The sequence below is a fragment of the Penicillium manginii genome, assembly GCF_028828005.1.
Source record: "Penicillium manginii strain IBT 31320 chromosome Unknown utg000009l:1.0-3297300.0:1.0-3298630.0, whole genome shotgun sequence".
Taxonomy (NCBI): Eukaryota; Fungi; Ascomycota; class Eurotiomycetes; order Eurotiales; family Aspergillaceae; genus Penicillium; species Penicillium manginii.
In genome coordinates this window covers 2912626-2937751 of record NW_026643110.1, presented here as the reverse complement: position 1 = coordinate 2937751, position 25126 = coordinate 2912626, and the positions used below count along the sequence as shown (strand labels likewise).

The 25126-nt window shown below is 50.8% G+C and overlaps 11 protein-coding genes across 11 annotated transcripts; 6 read left to right on the top strand and 5 right to left on the bottom strand.

Annotated features, from left to right (window-relative positions):
• Positions 1-86: 86 nt before the first annotated feature.
• N7533_012803 (putative IgE binding protein) lies at positions 87-733 on the top strand (the record flags this gene model as incomplete). The annotated part of the gene is made up of 2 exons (XM_057109453.1): positions 87-353; positions 410-733. 2 exons carry the CDS (start codon positions 87-89, stop codon positions 731-733), a joined length of 591 nt encoding a protein of 196 aa, XP_056954554.1.
• Positions 734-1018: 285 nt separating this feature from the next.
• Positions 1019-2802, bottom strand: N7533_012802 (Ribosome assembly protein 4; the record flags this gene model as incomplete). The annotated part of the gene is made up of 3 exons (XM_057109452.1): positions 1019-1262; positions 1338-2413; positions 2488-2802. 3 exons carry the CDS (start codon positions 2800-2802, stop codon positions 1019-1021), a joined length of 1635 nt encoding a protein of 544 aa, XP_056954553.1.
• A 672-nt stretch (positions 2803-3474) lies between these two features.
• On the bottom strand, positions 3475-4132 carry N7533_012801 (uncharacterized protein; the record flags this gene model as incomplete). The annotated part of the gene is made up of 3 exons (XM_057109451.1): positions 3475-3613; positions 3677-3855; positions 4115-4132. 3 exons carry the CDS (start codon positions 4130-4132, stop codon positions 3475-3477), a joined length of 336 nt encoding a protein of 111 aa, XP_056954552.1.
• A 351-nt stretch (positions 4133-4483) lies between these two features.
• N7533_012800 (alcohol dehydrogenase family protein) lies at positions 4484-5874 on the bottom strand (the record flags this gene model as incomplete). Its single annotated transcript, XM_057109450.1, has 5 exons — positions 4484-4541; positions 4601-4645; positions 4734-4785; positions 4886-5664; positions 5756-5874. The coding sequence occupies 5 exons, from the start codon at positions 5872-5874 to the stop codon at positions 4484-4486; spliced, it is 1053 nt and encodes a 350-aa protein (XP_056954551.1).
• Positions 5875-7598: 1724 nt separating this feature from the next.
• On the top strand, positions 7599-9471 carry N7533_012799 (sugar porter family MFS transporter; the record flags this gene model as incomplete). The annotated part of the gene is made up of 4 exons (XM_057109449.1): positions 7599-7912; positions 7976-8176; positions 8242-8627; positions 8708-9471. The coding sequence occupies 4 exons, from the start codon at positions 7599-7601 to the stop codon at positions 9469-9471; spliced, it is 1665 nt and encodes a 554-aa protein (XP_056954550.1).
• Positions 9472-10223: 752 nt separating this feature from the next.
• N7533_012798 (DUF3433 domain-containing protein) lies at positions 10224-14027 on the top strand (the record flags this gene model as incomplete). Its single annotated transcript, XM_057109448.1, has 3 exons — positions 10224-10275; positions 10374-13063; positions 13101-14027. 3 exons carry the CDS (start codon positions 10224-10226, stop codon positions 14025-14027), a joined length of 3669 nt encoding a protein of 1222 aa, XP_056954549.1.
• A 376-nt stretch (positions 14028-14403) lies between these two features.
• N7533_012797 (ketopantoate reductase family protein) lies at positions 14404-15588 on the bottom strand (the record flags this gene model as incomplete). Its single annotated transcript, XM_057109447.1, has 5 exons — positions 14404-14976; positions 15045-15244; positions 15298-15352; positions 15403-15496; positions 15548-15588. 5 exons carry the CDS (start codon positions 15586-15588, stop codon positions 14404-14406), a joined length of 963 nt encoding a protein of 320 aa, XP_056954548.1.
• A 303-nt stretch (positions 15589-15891) lies between these two features.
• Positions 15892-17471, bottom strand: N7533_012796 (FMN-dependent alpha-hydroxy acid dehydrogenase; the record flags this gene model as incomplete). Its single annotated transcript, XM_057109446.1, has 3 exons — positions 15892-16234; positions 16314-17334; positions 17384-17471. 3 exons carry the CDS (start codon positions 17469-17471, stop codon positions 15892-15894), a joined length of 1452 nt encoding a protein of 483 aa, XP_056954547.1.
• A 1060-nt stretch (positions 17472-18531) lies between these two features.
• Positions 18532-19808, top strand: N7533_012795 (uncharacterized protein; the record flags this gene model as incomplete). Its single annotated transcript, XM_057109445.1, has 4 exons — positions 18532-18707; positions 18767-18988; positions 19054-19082; positions 19168-19808. The coding sequence occupies 4 exons, from the start codon at positions 18532-18534 to the stop codon at positions 19806-19808; spliced, it is 1068 nt and encodes a 355-aa protein (XP_056954546.1).
• A 384-nt stretch (positions 19809-20192) lies between these two features.
• N7533_012794 (uncharacterized protein) lies at positions 20193-21091 on the top strand (the record flags this gene model as incomplete). Its single annotated transcript, XM_057109444.1, has 3 exons — positions 20193-20312; positions 20374-20586; positions 20648-21091. 3 exons carry the CDS (start codon positions 20193-20195, stop codon positions 21089-21091), a joined length of 777 nt encoding a protein of 258 aa, XP_056954545.1.
• A 1026-nt stretch (positions 21092-22117) lies between these two features.
• N7533_012793 (NAD(P)/FAD-dependent oxidoreductase) lies at positions 22118-23402 on the top strand (the record flags this gene model as incomplete). Its single annotated transcript, XM_057109443.1, has 3 exons — positions 22118-22340; positions 22400-22671; positions 22737-23402. 3 exons carry the CDS (start codon positions 22118-22120, stop codon positions 23400-23402), a joined length of 1161 nt encoding a protein of 386 aa, XP_056954544.1.
• Positions 23403-25126: the final 1724 nt, after the last annotated feature.

Below are 25126 nucleotides of genomic sequence, written 5' to 3'. Positions count from 1 at the left end.
CCTGTTCCCCTTTCAACTTTGCCTTATTCCCACCTCAAGTCATTCATATCATACCAATATTCCATCTCACCTTACTGCTGAGAATAATGAAGTCTTTTTTCGCCCTTGCTCTGCCTCTTCTGGCTGCGGCTGCCCCCGCGCCCATCACTGAGCCCCGGACCGATGCCGATGCCAACCCCAACTTCAGCGTCATGGCTGTCCGCTCCGCCTCGCCCATCCATTACACTCAGCTCAATGCTGCGGGTCAGAGATTCTGGTTGGGTGGCAACACCGCCTCTTATTGTCCTCACCTCAATGGTCTCGAGTGTCCCCCTGGTAACCAGACCGTCTTGACTGCCGGCGGTAACTCTCTGGTACGTCCCCATTCAAAGAAAAGGCATAACCTCCCCCCGTACTAACTAGAAGCCAGGATGTCGAGGTTCCCGGTGGCCAACAAGTCTACGTCGCTGCCTCAGGCGCATTGGGTTTCACTCAGGCTCATTCCGCTAGCATGCCCCCCGGATCTGCCGTCGGCGGCCTCTCGTACGTCCCCGGCAAGCCATGGGCCCACTACACCTTCAATGGCTGGAATGCAACTGGCCTGATGGCCTGCCCGACCGAGGACAACCGCTGGCAAGTGTTTGCCGCTATGCAGAATGCTACCGTGCCCCAGGGTAAGGTTGAAGACTGCCTCGGCTTCTCGGCCTTGGCCCTGACGTACAAGGGCGATGTACCTGCTTGGCAATACATCTAGGTGCAATAATCATGGTCGGGATGAGGACTTTGTTTTTGTCTAGCGTTACTTGGTTATATCATAGCTCATGACCTGTACAATAATGTCAATCTTACTTTATAGCTGGTGCATTGCACGAGAATTGCAATAATGATATACTTACTACTAGTAGCTACTAGTTAGTAGTATTACTAGTACTCTATCTACAAGCAATGCCTACCACATAGTAGACCAGGTCAGAAGGGAAATGCTGAACATTGTACTTTTAAAGACTGGGTATCAAGATCTATACTCTGCTCTATACTTCTAGTTTCGCCAGATCCGAATCGCCTTGTCCTTGCCTCCACTGCCAACCTTCTGTCCATCCGGACTCCAGTCCACCGCAAACACCTCATCCTTGTGGCCTGGCAAATCCATAGCTAGCTTGCCGGTGCGAACATCCCACACCTTCAGGGTGGTATCCTTCGACGACGAGACCAGCATGCGAGAGTCGGCCGAGAAACAGCACTGGTAAACAGCACCGACGTGACCGCGAAGGGTAGTGATAAACCTGGAAACAGTGTGTAAGTAGAGAAAAGATAGAGAAATGCGAAAAAAGAAGATAAACGAAGAGAAGAGAACTCACTTTCCATCCCGTCCATTCCAAATCTTGACATGGTTATCAAATCCAGCAGACGCGATATAGGCCATATCCGGCGAGAAAGTAACATAGTTAACCTCCTTCTGGTGACCTAACAGTCGAGCAACGGGCTTGTTCGAGCTAGACGGCTCCCAAAGATACATAGTGAAATCATCACTAGCCGAGACCAGTCGCTCAACGATCGTACCATTGACAGTAGCAGCCTGTTCAAACCGCTTCCGCGCAGCAGCCACCTTCTCCCCATCATCCGTAGGAACCTTACCCGTATGATCATGGTAAGCAGTGCGCAGAGCGAAATCCGTCGACAAAGCCAAATGATTCACGCGATGCGCATGCGCAGACAAAGTCTGAATAAGAGAGCCATCCTTGGGGTTCCAAATCTTAATCGTCTTATCGTGGGAAGCAGTATAGACCAAGCCCGTACCACCCCATCGCACACAAGTAACCGAGCCCTTATGACCGGTCAAGACGGTATCCATGCGCTTGGAAACAACATCCCACACGCGCACGGTCGAATCCTTCGATGCAGACGCCAGCCGCGGACGACCGGTCTCTTGAATATGATACGGCTCCCAGGCCAGACTAGTAATCCACTTTGCATGGCCCTTCAACGGACCACCGAGTGCCTGTCCTTTCTTTGCGTCCCACAGGCGTACCGAATTATCCATACTGCCCGTCGCGATTATCGCTCCGTTCGGTGAGTACGCCACCGCCAACACCCAGCTCGTGTGGCCCTTGAGTGTGTGGAGGGGTGTACCTGTATCGCAGTCCCAGACACGGGCGGTCGAGTCACCGCTTCCGGAGACCATTGTCGAGGAAGAGACGGGCGAAAAGGAGGTTGCGAGGATGGCTTCGCCATGGCCGGCGATGGAGGCGGCGCAGCGGGAGACGGCCTTGACGCGGAAGACGGCTTGCGGGGTGTAGTATAGCGAGACGGTGTCTTCGGTTGTTTTGATTCCGGGTTGGAGGAGGGAGTGGTAGAGATCGGCGAGGATGTCGATGGTTTGGCCTTCTTTGTCGGATTGGTATGTGAATCGGTACGGGACGCGGTCATCATCCTCCTGCGGCGGGGTCAGTGGACATGCAATGGGGTAGAGTTGATGGAGGGTCATTCCACATTGACTTAGTGACTTACATTGCCTTGTAATGTGTTGAGAAGTGTCTCGAGGTTCTTGGTATTGGCGTCGGCCACGGGCACCGAGACTGCGGGCCCGGTGGGATTGCCGGTCGCCTGGTCGAAGAATTGGACACGGACACTGCCCAAATCAGAGGGAATGCGATCGATCTCCTGTTGCTCACGGGCCTTGTCGGCCTGGGCAACTCTTTGGCGCTTGCTTGGTGGGGAGGAGAGTCGACATGGTTGATTTGAAGTGGTGACTGGACTAGACCAGCAGTGACTTTCGAAGAAATTTTGATGCCCGCCGCTTATCAGCTTATCGTGGACCCACATATTTCCCAAAAAGGTTACTCTAAGGTAGTAACGATAGCATAGCATAGCATAGGATGGTATAGAACACCGAAAATTATCATATTAACTTTGAGATACTTCTAAGATGAGGGCCTCGTGATTAGATTCATCCCATGCTGTATGTGACCCACTACCTGCTGTACACAACGATTGGAAGCAGATTGAGTACATCAACTGAGGTAACATGTAGTACTACTCCAAATATTTCACGTTTTCTTTTCTTTTTAAAACAACTAGTACCTAGGTACTACAGTGGCTGTTGGCATTAATAAATATCCATCTCTGTACTTGCCATTTATCTCAGTCTTCATTCAGACCCTCTCGTTCTCAGTCTCATGGGAAGTCCTCCTTTGATTCCCTATATAACCATGAGCTAGGTACGAGTATTCGATTGTGTTCATAAAAGGGGACATCGAAATGATGCAGAATAAAAGATCAGAAGAGACCACATACCATATTTAAGGTAGCAAGTGGTTCATAGGGCCTAGAAGTATCTTCCAGGGTGATATCGAAGCGTTGCAAAATCGCAGTTGTGATTGCAATCCCTTCGTAAGTGGCCAATGCACGACCAAGACAGCTGCGAGGTCCAGCATTCCACGAATGATATTCTAAAATATTACTAATAAGCATCTTCAAATTCCTCAGGCTTGGTCATCACTTACTGAAAGGACTATACGATATACTTTCCCCATTCTCTCTAAACCATCTGGATGGGTTGAAGACAGCGGCATCCTCGCCCCATACCTGGGACATTCGAGAAATCACATAATCTTGGTAGCTCACGATATCTCCCCTAGGAATGGCGGAAATTTCTGTATTAGGTGAGGCTCTACTATAGATCAAATTCGAAACTTACTTTTTGATATGCCTCGGAGGCATATTCAATTCTGGAACTGCGGGAAGGATATCATCGTCTGCTGCCTCCATTTGACCAGCAGGAGATACCGTATTGAGGCGCGCATTCTCGTCCCACAATGCGTTTGTGAATTGCAGTTTCTGTTCGGCAACAATATTAGAGATCCAGCTTGGGCCTATCTATGCGCTGAAAAATGGCTCAATTACCGGGGTATCACTATAGCCAAGAAAGCTAGTTGCAAAACCATGATCTTCAACCTCCGCTCTAACCTTTTAGAGGCAATCAAGATGCTTGTTATCGTTGTGGTGGATTTCTTTCATAAGCCACGAGATCGTGTAGGCAGTTGTGTCCCCTAGCATTGTGAGAAAAGTAACGAAATATTATTCGAGAACTCGTATCTATACTTACGGCCAGCGGAGAGGAAAGCAAATACCATACCTCCGATCGTACACCCATGTTGATGTTGATCGGAGTCAAGATGTAAATGGTTTTGTATTTGGACTTTATACCGGCCTCTCAAGACAAGATTTCATCCAAAGCTCAACGTGCGGGGTGAGGCCAGTGCGTAACCGAAATTCTCATCTACCCGGAATGAAACATCCGAGGAGTAGTGGAAATTACGAAGTCGAAGAAGAGCTAGATCCAAGGATGTGGATGAATGTGGAATATATCAAGGTTATTACTACCCGGTAATATTCTTCTTGGTCGAATTGAAAGTGCTACTGGTAGAGTAATACACCTGGGCACCCAAGGTCATACTTCATCTCAAAAATGCTAAACTCATGTTATGCTTCATGCTCCTGTACTCTACTTATCCGCTTCAAAGACAATCTTCTGACTCTTCATCTGATTGAAATCATCATATCTGCATGTGCAATGGTTAATATCATCCTCGGGTAAACCCTAGATAACACGATCACTTACGCCTGTACAGCCTGAGAAAGCGGGCGAATATCTTCGGCCATAAAACTGGGGACCTTGTGAGACTCGAAATCGAAACAAACAACGGTAGTAATCAAAGGGTCTTGAGAGAGGGGGTGGGGGTATGATCGCTTACTTCAATGTATCTTGCTTCTTCACCAACAGCTCCATCGCCTCCCCAAAGATACCTGTCAAGGTTAGCCTTCGTTGAAACGAGCAAAGCAACTCGAGTAATCAAGACTCTGATTTACTCTGATTTGAAAGACGAGGTCAAAATGAGTAACTTACTGCGAACAGGACAGCGTCCCATCTGGATCCGCAAATTCTTGCCGTATGCTTCATTACCCGTCCAGGGAATCTCGCCATTATGCACACCCACACTCGACAATACCCCCCACGGACGAAGCAGTTCGAATCCCATTCGAAGAGCACTGCTATGTCCAACAACCTCGATCACCACATCGGCACCTCGGCCCTCTGTGATGGTCTTGACACGCTCTCTTAGCCCGGCCTCGTTCTCAGCGAAATTCCACGGCTCCGCACCAAGACTCTCCGCTAGCTGCAGACGGGAGTGTATGCTGTCGATAGCAATCAAGTGCTTGGGGCGATACTCCAGTGCACTCACAAGCGCGCAGATTCCCACCGGGCCACAGCCAAACAAAAGCACCGTACTATTCTGAATCGCCTTGGGTTCTAGCGAGCGGAACCCATTACTCGCCGCAAAATACCCGGTCGGAAAGATATCGGCCATAAGCACTAACTTCTTCTCGTCGATGGCCGCGGGCGCGTGGAAGAGAGTTGACTCGGCGAGCGGGATTCGAACATACTCTGCTTGGCCTCCATCCAGAACGGGGCTGCCGTATAGTAGACCGTTGGCGCATCGGGAGGAGAACCCGCTCTCGCAATAGAAACATTTGCCACAGCTGACAGTGAAAGGCGAGACGGCAAGATCACCCTTCTTGAAGGCATGGATATCTGTACCGGTTTCGACAACTTCGCCGGTGAACTCGTGGCCCATGATGAAGCCCGTTCCCGAGGGTTGATGGCCACGGAAGACATGCAGCTCACTGAACATGATCAGCAACACACCAGAGATCTCAAAAAGGCAATCGAATGGAGTCCAACCGACTGCGAGGAAAGCGAAAATGGGATTCTCACCTGCCGCAGAGCGCCGTGTATCTCACTTTCAGAATCACATCGGTCGACGCCTGAATCTGAGGTCGAGGGCGCTGTTCCAGGGCAACCTGAAGCGGACCTTTGAAGACGACAGCCTGCATGATGATGGTAATAGATCTGGATGCGAATGAAGCTTCAAGTCGATCAATGTTGATGATTTGAAGTTGTTGAAGAGGGGTCAAGTTTCCCCACACTTATGTACTTCTCCCAGAATCACATCGGCGGACCTCGGCTGTCATCAGTCTTGCATCTCGGCTGTATAGCTCAATTCTTGGTTCTCTTGCCAACCATTCATGGTAGGTATAATATTGGATTGCATGAGTATGAATAAGAGAAAAGAAAATAAATTCTAGGTGTATTCTAGAAAAGTTTCTGATCGTCGGGGAGTGGAGCGGGTGGATTCGTGGCTAGAATATCTGACAGCAACAGGTGGAAGTTGAAGTAACTTGAAACATAGAACAACCGAGAGCGAGCTATCAATGCGATGGGGCACCTGGGCAGTCTAGTGTAGTCAGAGTTTACATCCGTTCTCGAATAGTACTCGTAGAGCCCCAGAGACCCAGGCTCGAGTCCGATTGGCAATTTTCCCGAGACGTCACTAATGGTTCATAATTCTCAGGGGCAACACTTCACCCAACATCTATAATATATATGTAAATTTTGGTCTCATTCGACCCACCTATTACTCAAAGAGACCCGGAGAAATATCGCAAGGCTCTCCGAATCAAATTTAACTGGAAGGTCGAAGGAATACCAAAAGGGGAAACGGAAAATACAGGGTTGCATGATCCCTACACTCTACTAGTCAGCCTGGAGATTGCTGACTCGATAGATAGAATGAAGAGTATCTCATTGCATTTGAAGTATTCCGCATGTCGACTAATAGTAGTTAGTACTACTAGTACTAGTAGTATATACGCAGGGCACCTTCTTTGCGAACAGTGTGGTGTTGTACAAAAAACAGCCTGGAAATCTTCTTCCACAACCCCGGCATACCTTCTCGATGATCGTCTCGGTCTGCTTAAATCCGAAACCTGAGATTCCTTAAGGAGTTACTGTCGATCGATCTCTTTCGAGTCAAAGCCCGACCGCCACCTCGCGCCAGGATTGGATGAATGGAGCATCAGCACCCCGCTAGACTAGGGGGGTTGCACCCCATCAGTGCCCCAAGGTTTGCAGGCTTTGACATCTATGGAACAGTAAGAGAAGAGGATTGGTTGTTCAAGCACTGGCCGTCTCGCGTAGTTACGTCTACACCTCGAAAGGCTTAGGGGGGGAGAAAGGAAAATCTTGGCTGGCTTGCGGATGGACACAGCAGCCGGACGCCACAAGCCAAGCTTTGCCTTGGCTTGAAGTATGAAGTGCGTCAACATCATGATATTTAAAATCTTGCGAGGAACTCTACAAATCTAGCATGCACTTTCGCTCCCCAATAACTCGGAGTGATCTGGAGACTTGAATACACCAAAAGGAGGGGGAGTATCATCTGGGGAGTGGGGTGGGTCGCATTTCCCCCATGGGGGCCGCGCGAGCACCGGCCGGACATTGGCCCATCAATGAAGGAAAATTGGGGCAGCAATCAAGTAACAGGCAAGTAACAGGCCATCCGACTTGAGGGTCGACCACTCGCATCTCGATACTACATCGCATCGAACTAAACCCAGTCTCGTTGGTGCGTATTTCCTCCGAATCAGTCCCGGGCCCAATGCGTGAGGTCTCTGCGTGACTGGTCTGATATATAACGTCAATCCACCCCACCCTCCCGCTCTGGAGAGTTGCACCTTTGACCAGGTGAATCTGAATCTGATAATTTCCCACCGTCATCATGGTGGTTATTGGAAACATCTATGTGATCGCCTCCGTCGCCGTTGTCGGCGGCGGGCTGTTTGGTTTCGATATTGCTTCCATGTCGGCCCAGCTGACGGAGAATTCTTACAAATGTTACTTCAACCAGGGTCCAAATGGCCCTCCTTTCAGTTATGATAATCCGGAAAAGGGATGCAGTGGTCCTCGCTCGCTCGTTCAGGGCGGTATCACTGCTTCGATGGCCGCGGGGTCGTGGCTTGGTGCTTTGATTTCTGGATTTGTGTCCGATATCCTCGGTCGTAAATATGCAATCATGTCTGGTTGTGTGATCTGGTAAGTTCAAGTTTGTTCATCCCCGATAAAAGAGAGAGATTGCTCAGGAACGTCAATATTCAGGATCGTCGGGTCTGTTATCATCTGTGCCTCGCAGAATATTGGTATGCTTATTGTCGGTCGCATTATTAACGGTATCGCCGTTGGTATCGAATCCGCACAGGTCCCTGTCTATATCTCGGAGTTGTCGCCACCTTCTAAGCGTGGTCGATTTGTGGGTATGCAACAGTGGGCTATCACTTGGGGCATCTTGATCATGTACTAGTAAGTGCTCCCGATACGTTCCAAGCACTTCCCCCACACGTCACATCAGCTGCTGACAGTATTAGTATCTCCTACGGTTGCGCTTTCATTGGCGGGTCGGATGTAGACAACTGGAGTGCTGCCTCCTGGCGTGTTCCCTGGGGTCTGCAGATGGTCCCTGCCGTTCTCCTCTTCTTTGCAATGATGTTCCTCCCCGAATCGCCTCGTTGGCTGGCTCGCAAGGACCGCTGGGAGGAGGCTCATGAAGTCCTGGCACTGGTTCACGGTAAAGGTGACCGAAACCACGCTTTTGTTACTCTGGAGTTGCAGGATATCCGCGAGCAGTGCGAGCTGGAGCGCACCTTTAATGACGCCGGATACCTCGATCTGTTCAAGCCTCGGATGCTGAACCGAACCATGGTGGGTCTGTTCACGCAGATCTGGTCCCAGTTAACCGGCATGAATGTGATGAGTGAGTTCCCCGAAAATCTAAACTAGCATTGCGAATGAAAGTTCCCTTCCTCGGGAGCAATTTGCTGACTGCATGGACAGTGTACTACATCGGATACGTCTTCGGCATGGCAGGCTACACGGGCAACGCCACTCTACTAGCGTCGTCCATTCAGTACATAATCAACGTCGTGATGACGCTGCCCGCCCTGATCTGGCAAGATCGCTGGGGTCGTCGACCGACAATGTTGGTCGGTGCCTTGTTGATGTGCATCTTTATGTTTGCCAATGCCGGAATTCTCGGTGCCCATGCCGAGATCTTGCCCATGGATGAACGTACCTCGCCCGAACAGTCGATGAGTGTCAAGGGTACGGCGGCCAAGGGACTGATTGCCTGCACGTATTTGTTTGTCGCGTCGTATGCGCCCACCTGGGGTCCGGTCTCCTGGACCTACCCACCAGAGTTATATCCCCTCCGGCTGCGATCCAAGGGTGTGTCCCTGTCAACATCGGGCAACTGGGCCTTCAATACAGCGCTGGGATTGTTCACCCCACCGGCATTTGAGAATATCACCTGGCGGACCTATGTGCTGTTTGGGGTGTTTAATGCGGCGATGTTCATCCATGTCTTCTTCATGTTCCCTGAGACGGCGGGCAAGACGCTGGAAGAGACGGAGGCGATGTTTGAGGATCCGAGTGGACCTAAATATCTGGGCACACCGGCCTGGAAGACGCGAGTGATTACCAACCGAACGGTGGCGCTGGAACACGGTGACCTGGAGACGGTCAAGGGTCGTGAGGAGGTAGCACGCGAGGAGGTAGCATCGACGGTGAACACGACGGAAAAGACTGAAGCTCACGTATAGGGATAAATACGAAAGAGAAACCATGGAAGTATGTAGTAGACGTGTCAACCAAGTCAGTTGAGAAGTGGAGGAAGCGGAGAGCGGAAACGGAAGTGGAAGTGGAGGTGGAGTGGAGTGCCAAGAGATATCGACTGGGAGTAACTACTAGTAGTAAACGGTATACAGAATGAAATATCTACTCTGGAGGAAGATGATATCAATCAATACTACTAGATATACAGTACCTGGTCTTTCCATATGGTATTCTCTATCTATACTAATATTGTTCGGAGTCTGCGTAAATCGTATAAGTCGTATTGTATACATGTCACGGGACCTCCCGCAATACTCAGGTACGGACTCGGAGTATTCCAGGTCAGCAGGGCATAACTGGAAGTGTAACGGATTATGATATCAAAACAATAGTGGAATATTCAAAGAATCTATACATTACTATATGAACCATATTTATACTATAATCTACCATAATATACTCTATACTCTCGACAAAATCGACTCGACTCCATTTCTGCCATGCCAAGCCCGCCGCGCGTCCAACTTTCACCCTCAAGCAACTTCTCTCCCGACGTCATGTTGGCTGTCCACTCTCATTTCTTGGCTACCACTGTCCACTATCTCCTTGTTTTACACTTGGCCCGCCTCTGATCGGCTCTGCTTCGCTTTCAAATGCTTTTCCTCTGACCGGCGTTCCCTCTCAGCCGTCATGATATGGCAATGCCCCTGATCGGCCCCTTTGCTCACCTCCCGTCAGCATGGCCGTTGATGCAGACAGGCGGGGATGGCGTCTCCGGGCGCAATGGGATGGTGAGTCTTATTTGATTTTACGGAGGACTCCGTATCCTTCTGCTTTCCGATATCTCTGATCACCTTCAACTGACATGGGTCCCTTACAGCCTTCATAGCTCCCTTCCGCGCCCCCGTCACCGACCGACATCGACAGGGCTGGCGTCCGCTTGCCCTGCGTGTCCCCTACCTTGCGTCGCTGGTCTGCTTGATGACGACCATGTTCCTGCTCCTCGAGGGTCTGCGCCAATACAGTAATCGTCAGGGTGGATTGGTCTTCTTTGACGATACCGACGACGTCTCCGCCCTCCAGTCCTTCGCTTACAACTATATCCCCATCATTATCGCCCTCATCCTCCTCGTTTTTTGGACCGTCACCGATTTTGATGTCCTCCGACTCGAGCCCTATTTCCAGCTGTCCAAACCAGGTGGCGCCCCGGCCACTGTGCTCTTCATCAACTACAATTTCGGCCAGACCATCCTCACTCCCATCAATGCCGCTCGCCGCCGCCACTGGTTGGTTTTGTGGGTCTCGTTGCTAACACTCTCCATTCGCATGATCCTACCGGCCCTGCAGAGTACCATATTTGAACTGCGAGAAGTGCAGGTAATTCAACATGAGAATATGCAGAGTTGGCCGACTCTGGTTGATGTGGAAACGCAAGCCACGTGGATGTCCACCCAGGCCAACAACACCATCGACTCAATCCTTTCCTCTGACGAAAGACTCCGCCGGTCACGCTCCTCTCAATACGCCATTGCCCCCGTCGAGGTCCCAGATGATGAAAAGCAAGCCGATGTAATATGGCAACTGGATCAAACTTTGTACTGGGCCGACCTATCCTGTCAGAATGTCCCCGTGAACAGGAAACTAAACGTTTCTATTGAGACACCCGAGCATGGAATGCAACGAGTCTCCTGGGACGCTGCGGGTATCGACTTGTCCGACACCTATGGCGCGGCGAAGGAATGCGTATTGGATTTTCACTACGATAGCGTCTTCTTTCCCGAAACCGATTACCTTCAGGTCCGCTACTGGGAGCCCTCCATCAATGCGACGACCGAAGCCGAGTATCCACATACAACTAAGGCTTTTACCGCCACCGGTTGCGATCCGTACGATTTGTATGGCATGTTGATATCTGTCAACGCGACGAAAGATGGGTCCACTGAGACGGAGTATTCGGCTAGCGGCCTCGCCTTTGCCTGTGATATTATGTATTACAAGGCACAGGCCCGAGTCGCAATGCATCCCAACAGCTCGATCGAGTCTATTCATCTGCATCATGCTACGACCCGCAATTTATCGGCCAAGGAATTCAACATCGATCACTTCCAAGCGTTGCTTTCTCAGCGTGCTCCTTATACCAGTGACATGATATTTATCAGCAACAACTCCACGGATGGTGGCCGGACCGTGACCGAGTTACCCGTAATCAGCGAGGAGCTTGGCGATCTTCAGCCGCTACTCACTTTGGACACTTCATCCATCATGACCCAGGCTGAATTCACTTCGAAGATCACGCGCGATGTCAAGCAGACTTTCATACTCACACTGGGGCGTCTTTTCGACCCCGATCGCGATCCTACCATCATCGCCGCCATTCGCTCTACCACCCAAGTCGCCATCGCCGTCGTCACTTTTGCAGCTCTTTGGTCCGAGCTGATTCTAGGGCTGGCCGCTCTCACCGCCGTATATCTTCTCTTTCTCTATCGCTCTCGCGAAACCTTCCTACAATGCGACCCGGGATCGATCGGCGCCATGTGCAGTATCGCTGCCGACATCTTCCACCCCGACAACATCCTCTCTGAACCGCTCGTCGAGTTTCACCAATTCTCGACCCGTCAGATGCGCCGTATCTTCAAAAACGCCCGTTGTCATTGGCGATCTAGTTCTTCCGGGCATAATCGATTGGAGATTCTCGCCGAAGATGGCTCTCCGGTGCAGTTGGGCGAAAATCTCAGAACTCGCAACGACCCAATGCCTCACTTCTTGGTCATCCCTTTCTTCATTGTCGAATTCCTAGCCCTGGCAGCCGTGATCATTCTAATGGCGCTGGTTGTTCAGTCGCTCGCTCGAGATGGTCGCTTCCGGCACTTGACCCAGTCAGACTCCAGCTCGCTGCAAGTGGTTCTGTCCTTTTTGCCTTCGGTCGTGGCCTCCTCAGTCAGCTCTCTCTGTACATCGATCCACCGCAATCTCACTGTTTTGGAACCTTGGGTTCATCTTCAACGAGGCATGGCCACGGCAAGATCGTCATTGTCTCTGAACTACGCCTCTCAAAGCCCTGTTGCCATCTTTTGCAAGTCCGTTCGTGATCGACATCTTCTCCTGGGACTTGTGTCTATTGCATGTGTTGTAAATATGGCCCTGACAGTAGTGGCGGGCGGTCTTTTCACCCAGGAAATGACGACCTCCACACTGCCGACGAAGGATTTGACCTTGAACTATAGTTCATCCGTCTTCTGGAAAAATGATTTTGCCGCTCAATTTACCGAATACGATCTGATCCAGACAAGCATCACGAGCGGTGTCTCGATCCTGCCCTGGACAAGCCCCAACGAATCGTTTGTACCTCTCCAGGTGCACAACCGCGATCCCGATGCTATGTATGGAGCAACTACCTTGGGCGTGGGGGCTTCCTTGGAGTGCCAGCCTCTCCTTCCAGAGAAGGGGCTTTTCTACAACAAGACCGCCGGCCACAGTTATTGGAAATACCAGCTGTTTGAAGACAAATCCGTGGAGTGTATAGCCCCCCATGCCGGTCCGGAAAAAGAACGAGGGCATCTCACTCTCCATTCATTTCCTGTCTGCAAACGAGATGAACAATTCCGATGTCTGTCAGACATCGTCTGTCCTTGTTGTTGGCCGTTGGGACTATCTGCCCAATAGCACGGTTTCTCACGACAATACTATCGCTTTGCACTGCGAGCCTCGTGTCCGACTGCACGATTATTCTGTCGTGTTCGACTCAAGAGGTCAGATCAACTACCATAAACGTGTCCAAAACACCTCCATCACAGAAGGCACCATGTTCGATAACGCTACGATCAGCCTGGGGCAATTCAACAAAGTGTTTGCATCCATTCCAGAGAGCTTCGTGGGCAACACCACATCTCACAACGGCACATACAACATCTCCTCGTACGACTGGGCAGGATTCTTGGTTGCCCGTCTGTACCAGCGCGAAGACCCTGATTTCGACTCCCTCGACCCTGTCCGTATGACTGCTCTTACCCAAACTGTGTATCAATGGGTGTACAGTACATATTTTTCTATTTGGCGGGATCTATACCTTGAACAGCTGAACGAACCAATTTACGCGACCAACAGCACGATCATCCGAAGCACCTGGGCGATGAAGCCATCCGTTCCATCGCTCGCAATCGCTCTTATCATCATCGCATTCGATACCTTGGTTGTTATGGTTGTCTTTGGAACGCGACGAGGCCGATTTAGAGGTCCGCGAATGCCGCGCTCTATCGGAGCAATCATTCCATGGGTTGCACACAGTCGCATGCTCAGTGACTTTGGTGATACCCACAGCTGGGACAACACCAAACGACGTGACCATCTCACCGCCCTAGACAAACGTTACGGCTTCCGTATGTTCATGGGCCCCGATGGTCGTTGGCGATTCGCCGTGGATGAAGAGCCCAAATCATCCGATTCTGGATCACCACCACCTCCACCCATCCCCTCCGGCCCCGATGCCAATAAAACTACCTCTATACAACTGCGGGAATTGATCGGCACTCACTTTCGGAGGTAAAATTAATGCACGGTCTCATCTGGTTTTTATTTCTGTGACTCCGTGGAACGCGAAACGATTTTTCTAGTTATCACCTCTTTATTGGGCTTTGGCGATTCTTTGTTTAACGTCGTTTGGACTATACTTTGTATACTTGGAACTTGGCAACTGGGCGTTTATTCTGTTTAGATAGCATTTGGTGTTTTTGGATATAGAACATGAACATGTCACTTGGACGAGGAAGCTGGTCTTCACTTTGTCTCACCGCATGAGGCATCGGCATAATGGTCTGGATGGCCAAACGAGCCTTGAATGAATGAATACCCTTTGACTTCTCACCTTGTCTTTCTAATTAGCCCAAGAAACTTCGACGTGCATGAGGTCCGCCATTCTACCATTACAGCGCAGCTCGAATGCGGCCGTCCACCGCACGCAAAATCACATAGAGGCTCTCAAGATATGGCGCCGGGATCCCCAGTTCTCGTGATTTCCGTACTGGAAACCCGAGAATCACATCAATTTCCATTGGTCGATCGTTCTTGCAATCGGTCTGCATGCTGCTTCCAATACCGGGCATGGCATTGATTCGATCCATCAATTGATCAATCAGGCCATCCTCAAGCTGCACCCCACAACCACGAGCAACTTGGATAACCTCATGCATGAGTCGTCGCGTATAGGGCTCCGCATCGGGTGAGGAATGCAGCCAAGTTTGTGTGTCGACCATGGTCAGTGTCGTAAGCGAATTCCAGGCCACATTCCAAACCACCTTCTCCCATCGCTGGCGCTGCATATCCTCGAGAACAGTAAACTTGGTTTCGCCATTTTGGAGCAAGGTGGAAAATGTATCCAAGCGCTGCTTCTCGGTTGCTTTTTCCACCTGTTGATTGGGGAATAACCCGATTTGCATATCTTCCGACTTTGTGTGCTTGATGATACCGGGGCTACTTTGAATGGCGCCGACCCAAGTCTGGAAATATAGAAATGTTAGTTGAGTGACCAGGTGAAGCTGTCTTGAGGCAGCCTACTACTACTTACCACACAGGTTAGAATGGAACTCTGAGGAAACTGATTGCGGAATGCCTCCTCGTTCCCAACGCCATTTTGGATAATCACAATCGTCGTGCGTTCCTGGTCTACCACTGGAGCTAATCTCTTTGCAACGTCTTCCTGGTCGATGGCCTTGTGCGCACAAACGACATAATCAACAGGACCGGCCTCAGCGGGTGATCTCACCACTGTGTCTGTCAGCGAATTCGACGATAGGGAGTAATTAGATGACATAGCCCACCTTGATGGGGGCGAAAGATGTGGTCCCCGTGGTTCTCGCTATTAATGGTGATTCCCTTTTTCGCATTAGCAATCCGTGGTTAACGATGTATTGATGCGAACGCACATTGGCCTTGACAGCATCGTAGTTGGAGCGCGCGACCACCGTTAGTCGTACGCGGTCGGAACGACTCAGAATGAACGCATAGAAAGAGCCAATGCTGCAGGATGTTAGAGATATCAATGGTTGGGCGGTTCGGTTCAAGACTCACGCTCCCAGGCCGTATAGAAGGACGTCGATTTTGTCGGACATGATGCTGATGAGGATGGAAAGCGACAACACATTGCAGAGTCTAGTTTTATTGGCCCCCTCACGATCAATCATCCCACCAGCACCCCCGCAAAGCCTGGCGGGGTTCGGTGGTTGTCCGCGTGGGGGGGATTCCAGGGTTGTGGATGTGCCACTTTGAACTTGGGGGCAACACGAATGTGGGTAATTGGCTTCTTGCAACACCCGTAGTACTCCGTAGCTAGCAAAAAAGTAGTGCGGCATTTATAGTAGACTCGAAAATGATATTTCTATGATCTCCAAGTAGATTACATGATTGATGATTGACTATAGTTTCACGCTTCCCACCAAATCCCGTTCTAGCCGGCTGGTATTAAGCATCTCTGGCTTGAGATCCTTCAGACTGGTCACACCCAAGAAGGTCATGTTGGCTTCAATCTCCTGTCGTAAGATTTGTAACATGCGACGCACTCCCCTTTCTCCGTATCCCGCCGATAGACTAAATAGAAATGGTCGACCCAAGCCGACAGCTGTGGCGCCCAGCGCAATGGCCTTGAGGACATCCGTACCTCGACGAATGCCCCCATCGATGAAGATTTGCATTTTGCTATCGAGAATATGCGGCGCAAATTTACGAATCTCTAGTAAAGTAAGGAGTGGCGATTGGGCCCTGTGATATAGATTAGTATTAGTATATGCAATAACCCCATTGTCAAAACATCCATGGAAACCTGGTGGACTTCACATACGTATCCTGGGAGCGACCTCCATGGTTAGACAGCACGATTCCCTGAACTCCGTGTTGATAAGCAAGCACTGCATCTTCAACACACTGAATGCCTTTAATGACCACTGGTAAATCAGTCAATTCCCGTAGCCAGGTCAAAATATCCCAGTCGATGAACGGGGAGATTGAGCTAGCCATGATCTTGGCCACCCCCTCGCCCTGGGCATCGCTATCGGTCGCAGAAACATCTAAATTCAAGCGTTCGTCCATCTCTCGTTTCCCAACGACTGGCGAATCAACAGTGATCCAAATTGCGCGGGCTCCGGCTTTGACCGCGCGTTTGACCATCTCCACTGACTTGGAGATATCCCGGTTGACGTATAACTGGAAGAAGAGTGGTTGATTTTCCGTGATGCGACTCTCCCGTACCTTTTCAACAGACATGCTAGATCCATTGGCAAGAACCTGCACAAGTCCCTCTTTGCCCGCTGCGGCCGCGAGGGCACACTCTCCATCTGGGTGGGCATATTTGGCGATGCCGACGGGCGACATGTAGATTGGGAGCGCCACCGAATGGCCAAGGATGGATGTGGTGGTATCCACGCCTAGGATCTTCTTAAGTATGCGAGGCCGGAGTGCGACCTTCTGGTATGCTTTCGCATTATTCCGCTTGCTGATCTCGTCATCGGCAGCAGAGGCATAGTAGGCCCAGGCATTGGGGGTAAGATATTGTTGCGCGACTTGCTCGAAGTCGTGGAGGTTTATAAGAGTATTGAGTGGTGGGGGTGGAGGTGGATCATCTGAGTCTGAATTTGTTGGCTTTGGCGATGACTTCGAGTTTTTGGTACATCTCTTTGGCATATTTGCTTCAAGTTCTGTGATCTCGGCCAAATCCGCTGCTTCGATATGACCACGCAGGGCGCTCTTTGGTAGCGTTTCAGCTAGCAGCTCCGGCGAGTGCACCGAGTCAAAGTCGCTGGTTGCATCTCGGCCAGCACATCGCAGAATGACTTTCGACCCTCCAGGGTGTTCATCCAAGAAATCTGATCTCAGTTAGCTGATGGGGAATCCAACCGAGGCAATTGGACAGACCTGTCACGTCGTAAACAGCCCCGTGGATGGCAACCCAGCAGGACTGCCGACTGCTATGTTCTTGAATCTGGGCGCGTGTCACCGTCATAATTCGATGTCTCCAAGTGGATTATTTGTGCTTGAGTGAATCTGCGGGCGCAGGTGTAAAAGTACATATCGTCAGACGATTCCGAATCCCCGCATGGAGTGGATGCGTGGGGGTCGCAACGCCATCAGCCGTCGACTGACTGCAAGCTTTCGACTCCACTCTATCCAGCTCCAGGATGCATTGATCGTCTCAGTATGGAGCAAGCGGGGAATCTGAATCTGGGGTGCCAAACAGGATGAGTAGATTATTCTAGGACGGAATGATGGTGAAGGGACATAGGTTAATGAGGGCCGCGATTGACTTTCTATCAACCCATCATAATCTGTCTCCAGGAACACTTATTTCAATACGATTGTATGATGATTTTGACAATCAACGAAACTGCAATGTCCTACAAGCCGGGGCGTATTGCATGTTAAAGGTAAGGATAACACAAAATTTCACAATAGCGATGCCCATGTCGGGATGGGGACCTCGGAATGATTCAACTTGAAGTTTACGGTCCTCCCACTTAGAGTTATCATACGGTACCTACCTATTAGTAGATATTCAGTGACCTGACGCACAAGGAGAACTTGAAAATCTGCTATATCTATTGATAGACAAGTGTCCTTAGACGTGTGTATGTCTATAGAGTGAAACCAGCCTGGAATTATAGATCTGAAGCTTAAGTTGAGCCACATTCAATTTAGTCAAATAAGGCAAGTTTTAGTCTAGATCTTCTATAGGAGATAACCAGATACGAATCTACTCTATATCTACTCTAGTAACTCCCCACGTCTCAATTTGATGATGCTGCCCAGCTTCCTGTGGCTAAATTCATCCACCAATAGTCTCCGCTCTGGCTTAGCGTGGGGAAACCCTCGGCTCAACTCCGGAGCTTCTCCGCATTTGCGCATCTCCTTCGCCATTCTCCGCGATTTGTACCCCCGCGTGGGATGTCGTGGGATGCCGTGGGATTTCAATGGAGGGGAAACGCGTGAGAAGCAAGAGAATATTCATATACTGGATCGTTTCCCCGCGATCGCACTTTTCTGCAATCCAACTAGACTGCTGAACCATGGCGAAGATCAAATCTATCGAATACTTCCGGGTAAAGCCTCGCTGGCTTTTCGTTAAAGTCACTGATGATGAGGGCAAGTTTGGCTGGGGTGAAGGAACCCTCGAAGGCCATTCTCTGGCTGTAGAGGGCGCGTTGGACGAGATCATCGTTCGTCTCATTGGGCTTGAGGCAGAGTCAGTCATCTTCTCCGCCAGCTCTTGTCTTCCGAATCCCCTTAACTGACGCATACTAGTGATATCGAGCATATTTGGCAATTGATTTGGCGACTGGGCTTCTACCGCGGCGGCCCTGTCTTCATGTCTGCAATGGCTGGCATTGATATCGCGCTATGGGATCTCAAGGGCCGTCGATTGGGAGTCCCCGTTTACCAGCTGCTGGGCGGCAAGGTGCGATCCAAAGTGCAGGTCTACGCCTGGATTGGAGGCGATCGACCCAGTGACGTTGAGGCTGCTGCGTAAGTATTCAAAAAGTCCCCTCCCCTCGCAAGAATAAGGCATTTGTCGTTCTAACATTTCCCAGTAAGGCTCGCATTGCCCAAGGCCTCAAGTGTATAAAGATGAACGCCACCGAAGACATCAACTGGCTCGACTCCCCCCGCTGCCCTCCAATCCTGTGTCGACCGCCTGAAGCAAGTCAAGGCCCTCGGCCTGGATGCTGGACTCGATTTCCACGGCCGTCTACACCGACCGATGGCCAAGCAGCTCGCCAAAGCTCTAGAACCCTACCAGCCTCTCTTCATTGAGGAGCCACTCCTTTGCGAGCACCCAGAGGCCATTAAGCAGCTCTCAAACTACACAACTATCCCAATCGCTTTCGGAGAACGTCTCTATACCCGCTGGGATGTAAAACGCTTCCTCGAAGACTCCTCTGTCGACGTTCTTCAGCCTGATATTGCGCACGCCGGTGGAATCTCCGAGACAAAGCGGATCGCGACACTGGCCGAAACTTACGACGTTGCCATCGCTCCGCACTGCCCTCTTGGTCCTATCGCCCTTGCGGCATCAATGCAGGTGGCCATTTCAACGCCCAACTTTGTCATTCAGGAGATGTCTCTGGGTATGCACTACAATGTTGAGGCCGGAGATATCGATCTCAATAGCTATCTCATCGATAAGACGGTATTTGATATCAAGGAAGGATATGTGGATGCACTTCAAAAGCCTGGTCTGGGAATTGAGATTGATGAGGATTTGGTTCGCCGGATCAGCAAGGAGACGGAGCCCTGGCAGCCAAAGGAGTTCCACGGGCCTGATGGGTCGATTCGCGAGTGGTAATAGAGTATATACAGCTATATTGAAATTCAAGGTCTGCTTGAGGGCCATTTTTCTACCTCTTAAGATTCGCGTGAGTAGGAGCCATGGTTAGTCAATCAATTAGCGTAAGCTTGATGTTGAGATTTTCAATTGCTCTTGAAAACGACAGATTTTCTCGTCTCGTTTTTTCAACCTTGGAAGTTGTGGGCACCTGGGCATGAATGGTCGATTGTTACAGAAATCTTGTTAGACCCTTCGGCAACTAGTCCGTTCCTCTTCGTCAGCTCGATCACCCCCACACTTCCCCCTCGAATATGCGGGGTGGCGTGGGGGGCTCGGGGAACTCTGGCGCGAGGAATATAGAAGATCGCACTCATCCCCGTGAAGCCAACACACACAAACCACATGATGGATTTCTTTTCACTCACAGGTAGAACGGCATTGATTACGGGTGGCACCCGGGGAATAGGCCAGGCCATGGCCATCGCGCTGGCCGAGGCGGGTGCAGATATTGTGCTGATCCAAGTACGCAGACCTCCATACGAGAGTCAGAGACACCCGAGAATGAAAGGCTGACAAATGGCAGAGAGATACTAGTAATCAGGGAACCAAGCAGCAAATTGAACAGCTCGGACGAAAAGCGACAATTTACACGGCAGACCTAGCCTCGCAAGAATCGATCTCCTCTCTGGTATCGAGAGTAACCCAAGATGGACATGATATCAACATCCTCCTGAACTGTGCGGGGATTCAGCGACGACACCCAAGCCATCAGTTCCCACTGGAAGATTGGGATGAGGTCAGTACTGCATCTGCCGTCAGCTCAAATTGAACCGGAGCTAATGCTGGATTTTTTAAAGGTTCTACAAGTCAATCTCACCACCGTCTTCACCCTTTGCCGCGATGTTGGAGCGTACATGTTGACTCGATCACCCAACAAATACGGTTCTCGCGGCAGCATCATCAACGTCGCCTCGCTAGTATCATTTCAAGGCGGTTTGACGGTACCTGCCTACGCCGCCGCCAAGGGAGGTGTCGCCCAACTGACCAAGGCCCTCTCAAACGAATGGGCCTCCAAGGGAATCAATGTGAATGCGATTGCACCGGGGTATGTCGCGACCGACATGAACACGGCTCTGATTCAGGACCAGGAGCGGGCGGCCAGCATTCTTGCACGAATCCCCGCAGGCCGTTGGGGGGATCCAGAGGATTTTAAGGGATCGGTGGTGTATTTGGCAAGTCGAGCGAGCGCGTACGTCAGTGGAGAGATTTTGACGGTGGATGGTGGGTGGATGGGTCGATAGTGATAGTACTTCCTCCAGCGGTGCGAGCAGATGAGCGAGCATATTGTACTCCGTATGTAGATCACGATCGGGATCAAAACACGGTCAATGCATGCGCTTTTTTTTTCTTGCTTTGCTCTTCCGTCCTCACTCAGCTCACTCCACTCACTCCACTTTCGATCTCATGATCTCATTCTGCAGAACCGTGTGCCCATGACGATTGGAGCGGGCTGAGGCGGGACTCCACCACGGGATGCGGCGCCACCGAACTATCGACCGAGCTGAGAGGGTGAGGGATGCCGTAGATGGCGTGCTGGTCGCAAAAGGTACGAGACAGAAGGATGTGGTTGTAGGAAATTTCTGTGGAGTGAATAGAACCAGGGGAAAGTAGAGGAGTACATATGCCAGAGGAAGAGGAAGTGGAAGAAGATGAAGAAGGAGAAGAAGAGAAGGTGGAAAAGTCAGGTGGATGCCTGCCGATCGCAGTTCGCGCCTTCCCTGAGTTTTTTTCCAATTTGAGGACGCTCTTTCCCTTTGGACACACGAATCACATGACCTCAATACTTCTTAGCATATAAACGTTCGAAATTAAGTCAATTGGGCAAATTGAACCACAATCGACCATGATACACTCTGGGATCGGCAGCGAGACCTCCGTACACAGTCTGTCGCTGTCATCGAATGCCCTGATGCCTGATTCTTGGTCCCCAATTCTTCCTGTCACTCCACTAAGCGCCCCGCAAGGGTTGCCGATCCCGACAATCGTGCACCGCGTTCAGCTCCGATGAGCATGATTCCTGCATGTCCTGCCAATTATCCTCCACATTTCTCTAGTCGAGATCTTGATCGGCCCACGATGCACAAGATGCCCAGCTTTTGGTGGGTTATCGCTGCCAGTCACCTGGCAACCCTCAAACTATATCCACCCCCCTATACATAAGATGGTACTACCTGCCAGCTGATCCCCGTGCCTCTTTTCTTTTCTCCGTCACGCTTGTCTCCGAGGCTTCCAATCATCTTCAATCGTCCTCAACGAGAGCCTTCACCATGAAGGTCGCATCCATCCTTTCTCTGTCCCTGTCCCTGCTGGCTGCGTCCGCCGAGGTCATCCCCAAGACTGACTACGATGTCATCGTTGTGGGTGGAGGCCCGGCTGGTCTCAGCGCTTTGAGTGGTGTCTCGCGTGTGCGTCGTTCAGCCTTGCTGTTTGATGACCACCGATACCGTAACGGCCCCACGCGGAACATGCACGATGTCATTGGCAATGATGGTAAGTCTCCGATCTAATACCTTAAGCCTTCTCCAAATCCGCCCCGCTGACGAAACTAGGTACTCCTCCTGACGAATTCCGTGGCCTTGCCAGAGAGCAGATCTCCAAGTACCCCTCAGCCCACTTCAAGAACGGCACGGTCAAGTCCATCACTTCCACCGGTACCGACGACGTTTCCGCATTCACCGTGACCGACGCTACCGGCAAGAACTACACTGCCCGTAAGATTGTACTCGGTACTGGACTGCGCGATGTCCTGCCCGATACTCCTGGCCTTCAGGAGAGCTTCGGTAAGGGTATCTGGTGGTGCCCGTGGTGCGATGGTTGGGAGGTAAGTACCATATGGATCCAAATTGAAGTACCCAGATGCGGATTTGCTGACCCTATTTTTCTTAGCACCGCGATCAACCTCTGGGTGTTCTGGGTAACCTATCGGACGTTTTCGGAAGTGTCTTGGAGACCAACACCCTGTTCTCTGATATCACTGCGTTTGTGAATGGAACTCAGAATCCCGAGGGTGAAGCCCAGGCCACCGCCTCGCACGATGATTGGAAGGAACAGCTCAAGGCGTGGAACGTAAAGATTGACAACCGGACCATCACCTCAATTGAGCGCATTCAGGATGGTGCCGTCCACCAGAACAAGACTCTCGACGCCCAGTACGACAAGTTCCTGGTTCACTTCACCGAGGGCGAGCCCGTCGAGCGTGGTGCTTTTATCACGAACTTCCACACTGCTCAGCGCACCGACCTGGCTTACAAGATGGGTCTCAATGTCTCCGACGAGAAGATTGTTGTCGACACTAGTGGCATGCGCGCCAGTGAGTTCGGTGTTTATGCTATCGGAGATGCCAATAGCGATGGTAGCACCAACGTGCCCCACGCCATGTTCTCTGGCAAGAAGGCTGCTGTCTACCTACACGTGCAGCTGTCGCGTGAGGACTCGGCCTCTAAGATCTCCAAGCGTGGTGACCTTAGCTACCGGGAGCTGGAGAAGGAGGCCCGCCGCGCCATTGGCGACAACCTTGAGCCCCAATGGGCCAAGGCGACCCGCCGCAACTAGACTCCTTTGCTGGGAGTCCCATAATGACTACGAATCAGTCATCGACACTGAGTCATGAATAAATAGGATCGCCAGTATATAGCCCCGGCGAATTACGATAATATCCTCGAGGACTAATGGATTAATTTCACGCACCGCACTTGAAAAGTAGCAAGTATATTAGAATCCTGCCAGGAGGCGGAGGTGGAGGTAGCCAAAGAATAGACTACGTTGGAACTTGAATTGGCCGCATGCGAGTCAAGTCCTAATGCCTGCCGTCTCTGAACTATCGGCCGATAATCTTGGAACAGGTTCTTGATACCTCCAATTAATTTGTCTCGAATATGCAAAACTGGTTCGGCTGAAGGCATCGTGAGCCCATTTAATCGCCACATCATCTACCCCACGGGATACAATGAGGACCGTCGAGGTTGGCCGATCCTTGGGCGTTAAGGTGGAGTTCAACCATGGAAGTTCAAGTTATAGATGGGCACGGGATCTTCTCCAGGTTGGCGACGCGAGTATTACTGCAGAAGATTCACCCTGATCGATGCATTCCAAGATTCCCCCATCTCGAAGTCTTAACGCTTCCAAGGTTGGCACAACACAACACTGAGATGTCTCGATTCCCACCTAACACTAGCAGTCACTCGTCATCATGATACGAGATTAGACAATATCTACTAGTAGTGGGCTATTCGCAGTGACCCTAGTCTGTTGTCTGCGACTACAGTTCAGAAGATGTGATAGTCCCTCCCACTCCAGATCAAATACCCTTAAGCATCTACCAATAGACAAGGGTGCCGATATGCGATTGCTCTTCGGATTGAAATGGCATAATGCCGAGTGCCGTTCCTATCGCATCGGCCTCGGCCTCGGGAACCGCCACCGTCGATCTTTTTCGAAGGGAAAGTGGGCCACCATGCCTTGCATAAATATCTGAAACGTGACGTGACCATTTGCACTATCTATGCAAAAGCGGTTACGGGTGTTGTATTGAATTTGAATTGCCGGTCTGGCCATGAATCGGCGCTGCTTCGAACATGCTTCGAGAAGGAATGCCTTTTGCCGATGTGGAGCAAAGCCGAGCAGACCGTGGTTCGTCGGCGGAGCTTCACACACATCTACAACGTTGATACGTGGACCATCGATCACTACATCGGTTGTATGTACAAATCCGGCGCTCTCAGTTCTTACCAATGGTGATCTACAGGGATTGTCGATCGGCCCCGACAAAAGTTCCTGGGATAGTCCCGGAAGAGCCAGGCTTTGATACCTCACGATCCATGCCTCCGCCAGTCACAATGCTTTCGCAACCGGGTTTCGTTCCAAATGCGTCCATTTATTTTATCATTATCAGTCCTCGTGGTGAGCTCTCTCCACCGGGCTTCCTCTACTTGCCACTCGATTCCATGTCGTGACTGTGGGGAATGATTCTGAAACGACAAACCTAAATGCCCTTGTGGGGACCGGCAGTCGACAATTCGCGCAGACTTCCAACAATTATCCGGGAAACCGTACCTTGTACCCTTGGTTTACCCAGGGACACACTTCTACTCCAGGCACCTGATCTACACCAGGTCATTGATTGACTTTCGCCTAGGTGGCCCCATACTATCGATGCCTTGGAACTTGGAATCGACCGATACCGAAGTCCGTTGATATCCATGCCTTGGGCTAGTCAAATCCAATCAGAGTCAATGTTTCCAACATCCACTACGATAAGCAACAGTCGATGTGGAGAC